The 5,875-nt window shown below is 39.2% G+C and overlaps 1 protein-coding gene across 1 annotated transcript; it reads left to right on the top strand.

Moving 5' to 3' along the window:
* Nucleotides 1-729: 729 nt before the first annotated feature.
* LOC131649879 (uncharacterized) lies at nucleotides 730-5,454 on the top strand. The gene is made up of 6 exons (XM_058919623.1): nucleotides 730-736; nucleotides 3,984-4,096; nucleotides 4,172-4,438; nucleotides 4,519-4,588; nucleotides 4,668-5,035; nucleotides 5,155-5,454. The coding sequence occupies exons 1-6, from the start codon at nucleotides 730-732 to the stop codon at nucleotides 5,452-5,454; spliced, it is 1,125 nt and encodes a 374-aa protein (XP_058775606.1).
* The last annotated feature ends 421 nt before the right edge of the window (nucleotides 5,455-5,875 follow it).

The following is a 5,875-nucleotide window of genomic DNA, read 5'->3' as shown; positions in this document are numbered from 1 at the left end:
GGTTTGCCATTGAATACTAGCGAGGATGAAACACCGAATCAGTATAAATACCGATGTATAATTCTCTATACCTCTCTCTTGTAATTTCTACATAGTTTGCGTTCTTAGGTTGTTTATCACTTTGAAGTATTGTATGATTTTGGGGCTTTATCACCTTCTAGAAGGGTAAATATCACTTTACCCCCTGTAATGTAGGCGATTTTCGCTTTACCCTCCTGCAATATATATATTTTGGATTACCCCACTATAATATATTATTTTTTGGATTCCTCCATAAGCGTACAAATTAAAATCTTAACCTGTGGGGGGGGGGGGGGGGGGGGGGGTAAATAAAAAAATTACAGGGGGTAACTTGTGAACTTAATGGGAAAAAAACATAGATATTAACATTTCAAGGGGGGTGATCTAATGTTTTTTACATGGAGTAAAGAGAATTTCACCTATATTTGTTTACGATGATTTCCGGTAAACAACCTCTAGTCCTCCAAACTATAAAATATACTTTGGTTACTCGCAGGATCGACTAGATTGATCCTAGGACATAGTCAAACAAATGTCTTTCGATATGATTTGTTTCGTGTTTATCTGTTCTGACTTCGAGAAAACTTGTTTGTGATATGATCATATGAACATTTGTTTAAAACAATATTGGCTTACAAGTTAATGTAACTTTTGACAAAGAAACATAAATAGAAACATGTAAATTGCAGAAAAGTAAAGTGCTTCGAAATGAAAGGTTAGACGAAATGAAAGAAATGTCAGAATGTAAACAATCAGAAAGTAAATGAAAGCAGTAATAATGAAAAGATACTTGAATAAAGGAAAATACAAATGTATTTAAATTGATGTTGGTGTCATACGTACATTTCTCAGCGAACTCGTTCTCTAAACACTTGATACTTGGGTGATTTGTGAGTGATTTGTACAAAATGAACACCCGGAATCCTAACATTAAGACCCTTATTTATACTAGTTTCGACCCTAACGGTCCTACGCTAATCTAATGCCACGTTGCCCACAAGAATCCCTGGGATGCCATCTATCTTGGTGCAGTTACACAAAACTACTTCGAAATTCAAATCATCCCGCCTGAATCCCCTTTCGACGCGTGGCAACGTGACCAGAATCGAGAATGCCACGAAGACACGTTCAGCCTCAGTACCTTACGTATTTCGCAAAAATGTTTAAGTCTATTAAAGATAAACCTCTTCGAATTAGCTCCAAGTCTAACCATCTTTACTCCAACTCAAACAACATTCTCGAAACATGGCCATCAGTAGCCATTTTTAATCTCAGAAATGGTCATCAGTAACCATCTTTCTTCGAATTCCAACTCTTCAAAGGATATTCTTCTTAAACAAAATCTTCAGCCAACAAATTGCCCCCAATAAATGTCTGTTTCGAAAAACAAGAGAAATAGGCGTTTCTTGTTATAATGAGATTTCGTTTTACTCACTTCTTAGAGTTCCAAGACAACTGACTAACGTCATAATCATTTATGACTCTATTTTCAAAACGTCTTGTCATTTTCAAAAATGTCCTCTCAGAACTTGCATTTCCACGTCCTGTCATTACCTCATGATTATTACTCCTATATACTAGGAGTAAGGCTAGTAATTATTCGACCTCCATTGGATTAAATCAACACCTGCCGCATGTCTTTGACTTTTACCCAAAATATTTGAAAGGGTTTCCGTTAAACCTTTAAATACTTGAACTTCTATCCTCGCATAACTTCCACTTCTATTTTCTTTACCCTCAACACATAAGAGAAAAATCTTCTTTGGCCTTGTTTAATCTATTTCATAAATCAAATTCACTCATGGCGTCTTCTTCAAATGCTCTTCAACCCATTCAGAAACTTCAACATCCTACACAGATAAAGAATCAAGAACACATTCCAGACCCAAATGATGTAGAGGCGCGCGCTATCTACGCTTCTCAGGTAATCATCCCTTTTGAACTTTCTGGAAAAATTCATGCTTTCATGGGTCCGTTACCAGGAGGAAACAACCCCTCTTTGAATAAATTCTTCCCTGCTTATTATAAAACTAGACCCTTAGTTAGCCAAAATAAGATAGATGGTGAAGGTCATCCAGTCTCAGCTAATCCTGATAGCATAAAAGAAACCTCAACTGAAACTTCTTTGGTCTTAGAGAAAATTAGGTTAAACTATGTAACCAATTTTGTGAAAGACTTTAGGTCAATCCCTTTAGCAAAAGATCCTGAACTGTATTACGCTTGGTTAACGAAGGTAGAAAAACAAAAAGCGTCTTTCTGGAAACAACTAGGGATTTATGACTTAATCCAGTTATCCAAAACGGGTTTAGAATATAACCAAACCATGTTAGTAGCGTCAGTTTATTTCTGGGATGCTTCTCACAATACTTTCCACCTTCCATGCGGAATGGTTACCCCTACCCTATATGATGTAGCTGCTATCACATGGCTTCGACCAACTGGGGAAACCTTCGACCCCAATTTCATGGATACTGACACCATTCAATTTAACGAAGCAACAATCACTTATACTGCCTTCATTCAGCAATACCACAACGAAACGGACCCAGACGTTTCTGACGAAGAACATATAGCATTTCTAGCACTTTGGCTCTCGAGATGCGTCTTTTGCTCTAGGTCCATACAAGTAGCAAAAAGATATCTTTGCATGGCCAACCAGTTAAATGCTGGGAAAGAATTAAACTTAGGCCAGTTAATTCTAGGATTTCTTTATGAGAATCTTGGTGAAGCAGCAGACCTTGTTAAGAACTACAAAACAGGATCTCTTCTTTTCGCTGGTCCTTTCTGGTTATTGCAACTGTGGCTTAATGCCACTTTTGAGGCTCACCTCCCATATAAAAGTGTTGTGGATGAAGAAAGTGCAACTATAAAGAATCGAACAGTGGAAGGAACCAGATTAGCTTACCTAACTCCAAAGGAAGAAACTGGCAAACTTCATGAGACCTTCCTGGCATTCATAATGATGTTCGCTAAATGTTATCAATTCACTCCCTTGATGGCTCCATTCGTACAACATAAGGTGGGTCCCGAATGGTTTACTCGAGAATTTCCAGCAACTTCTCCTGATCAACAAGCTGAATCTATGACTATCTGGGAAGCTTTCCTCACCCCAAAGTTGTTATATCACCGACTTCGATCTTCAAAAAGTCACTGCCGTCTCCTTTGCTATCAACCAAATCTGGTTTCAAGACAATTTGGGTTGGTTCAACTCAAACCAAAGTGTTTGTATGACAAAAGGAATCACATGTGTCTACACACTTCGCATCTGGCAGAAGATGAATATGAATCAAAAATCTCCCGATATGTTGGCATCACCACTTTGTCTCCCGTTTCTTTTGATCCTGCTTTTTATTCTACCATAGATTTTCATCAATGGTGGACAGAGTATTATTCTACACAAATCTTCGATGCTGAAACCCTTACTCGGGAACTAACTGAAGCTTTTGCTGATGTGCAGGAGAATTTCGATAAAGGTACTTCAACTCATATTAAAGAAATCCAAGCATTTCAAAAATTCTTTGAAACTATCTATAGGCCTGATGATCTTAGTCGGACTGTTCGTGAAGCTGCGGTCACTTTACGTGAAAAGTTTTCTTCTAAGCTGGATAAGTTGAAATTGCCCACGTCTGTTCGACCTGAACTACGTTATAAAGTGGCTTTCGAACTTCATCCTCCAAAATATCCTCCACTACCTAGTGCTGATTTTGGTGTGGCTTTAAGCCCTCCTTTTCCAGACTGGTTTGTGTGTGGGAATCCCATAAAAATTCTTCAGGAACAATCTAAAAAATGCGCTGAACGAGTGGTCCCGACTAAGCACACCTTGGATACTTTCAAAGGACATCTTCATATAGATCTTGAGCACGTTCGCGTCTTGACTCCAATACCTGAAGGTTGGGGTTTAGACAATCCTTCGACTAACTTTCCCTTTTTCATTGAAATACTGATTCATATTTCGTTCACAGCTGTTACTCGAAAGAGACAAATCAAGGAAGCTCCTGTACAGAAGGGTTCTGGAACTTCGAGGAACACCAAGGCAAGTGAGAGTGATTCTGTCACCACTGGCAAGAAACCCACGGTACATACATACTTTCATATTCTAACATGTGAAACTTTATGAATATTACTCACTTGGTTTTAATATGTATTCTAGAGCTCGAAACCCTCAGCACCTTCGAAGCAAAAAGTTCCTCAAATAGCCGATTCGGACGATGAAGATAAATCTCCCCCTCGCACCAGACAAGCGACAAAGAAAAGACAAAGAGCTGCCACCCCTTCAGCCAAGGAAAAGGGATCTGAGAATTCGAAGCTTACTTCGTCAAGTGATAAGGTATCTTCTGATGGATCACCCTTGAAAGCTGCTAGTACTATCCCCATCATGGAGAGTCACAACTCAAGTCCAGACAACATTCCAACCAAGGTATTTGGGTTTCACAATTTAATCATTTCTTTAAACTCTAATTCTAATGATTAAGTTCACATCTTACCTTGTAAATGTAGGATGATGCTGGTACCGCTACTTCTAATCTCAAAGCCTCAAGTTTAAACATTGACCTTGACAATCTCCGAGGTAAATGTCCGCTCTTTCGAATGACAGATGAACTTTCTGCTCCTTTTCCGTTTTGATCAATTCTAACTGTTCATCACAGGTGTTTCTCAACATAAATCTCATGTGCTTTCTCCTGTTCTCGAAGACACTCAACCTCTCGCAACTATCATGCTGACTGCGTCTGCTGAAGAAAGTCATTCAAATGATGAATCTCCACCCATTCATCAAGATGAAAATATGGAGGGGAACCCTCAATGTTCGAATAGTGGTAATGCAGCTGGACAACCAACTGGAAGCGAAGATACTATATCTGAACAAGATGCTGCAGAAGAAACTTCCAAACTGCCTACACCTGGTTCTCATGAAACTTCGAACCTTGGGACTATAATCACTCTTGTGATTACTTCGAAGCAGGCCCCTGCAATGCTTACTCCCTCAGAACTAGAGAAACTCAAGAAAACTGATCCTGTGAGCTTCCTTAAGACCATGTTGATACTGATAGCGCTTCGCCCCTTGGGCTTGGAACTCCTTCTAATGTCTTGGCAGGTGCTGGTGACAAGGATAATATTCCTAATCTCCTTCATCAGATAAGGGAAAGGTTCTTTGAAACCAACCTCGTCGAAGCTCTCAGCAAGGAATCCACCAAATACTATGGTCTAAACAACCTTCTAAAGAAAGTGGACTTACTTCTAGTTTCAGAGGAAGTCTCAGAAGTGATTGTTTTACCGAGTTCTCTGATTGAACAACTCCAATCTAATCTCCTTCAAAAACGGGACATCGATGGACAACTCACAGCAAAAATGACTTCTCATATTTCTTCATGGGAAGCTGCTAACGATGCAACAAAGAAGGCTGACGCCCTTAAGCTCGAGCGTTCGAAGGACTAGCAAGAATATAAAGATTGTGAGGAGAATATCAAATCCTGGAAACAAGAAATTGAGCGCCTCAAAGGGAAGATAAAGGATGCCCAGTCTCGTCAGGTAGAAATCCAAAAAACCAATCAGGATGAATTAACTAAAGTGGCGCAGTCAGGGATTCGACACTTCGAGACGGCACAGAAGCTAGTGCCAGAGATCGAAGAACTGAGAAGACAACATGCATTGATCGAACGTCATATGTCTTTATGGGAGACTCAGTATTCGAAGATAAAAGATACTCTTCCCAAAGATTTTATTTAACCACTTTGGACCTTAGACTATTCTTCTTGTATTCCGTGCTTAGTTTCTTTTGTAATCGAACTTCCTTCAGAATATATATGCAATTTTATCTTTCACACATCTAATTTTGCAGTTGTCATAAGTAACGTTT

Source organism: Vicia villosa, linkage group LG2, assembly GCF_029867415.1.
Source record: "Vicia villosa cultivar HV-30 ecotype Madison, WI linkage group LG2, Vvil1.0, whole genome shotgun sequence".
Lineage (NCBI taxonomy): Eukaryota > Viridiplantae > Streptophyta > Magnoliopsida > Fabales > Fabaceae > Vicia > Vicia villosa.
Note: the sequence above shows the minus strand (reverse complement) of the source record. Positions and strands in the feature narration are given on the sequence as shown.

Coding starts and splice junctions, on each gene's coding strand:
- LOC131649879 (XM_058919623.1), top strand. Junction 4,097..4,171: donor CCACTGGCAAGAAACCCACG/GTACATACATAC, acceptor TATGTATTCTAG/AGCTCGAAACCCTCAGCACC. Junction 4,439..4,518: donor CAGACAACATTCCAACCAAG/GTATTTGGGTTT, acceptor TTGTAAATGTAG/GATGATGCTGGTACCGCTAC.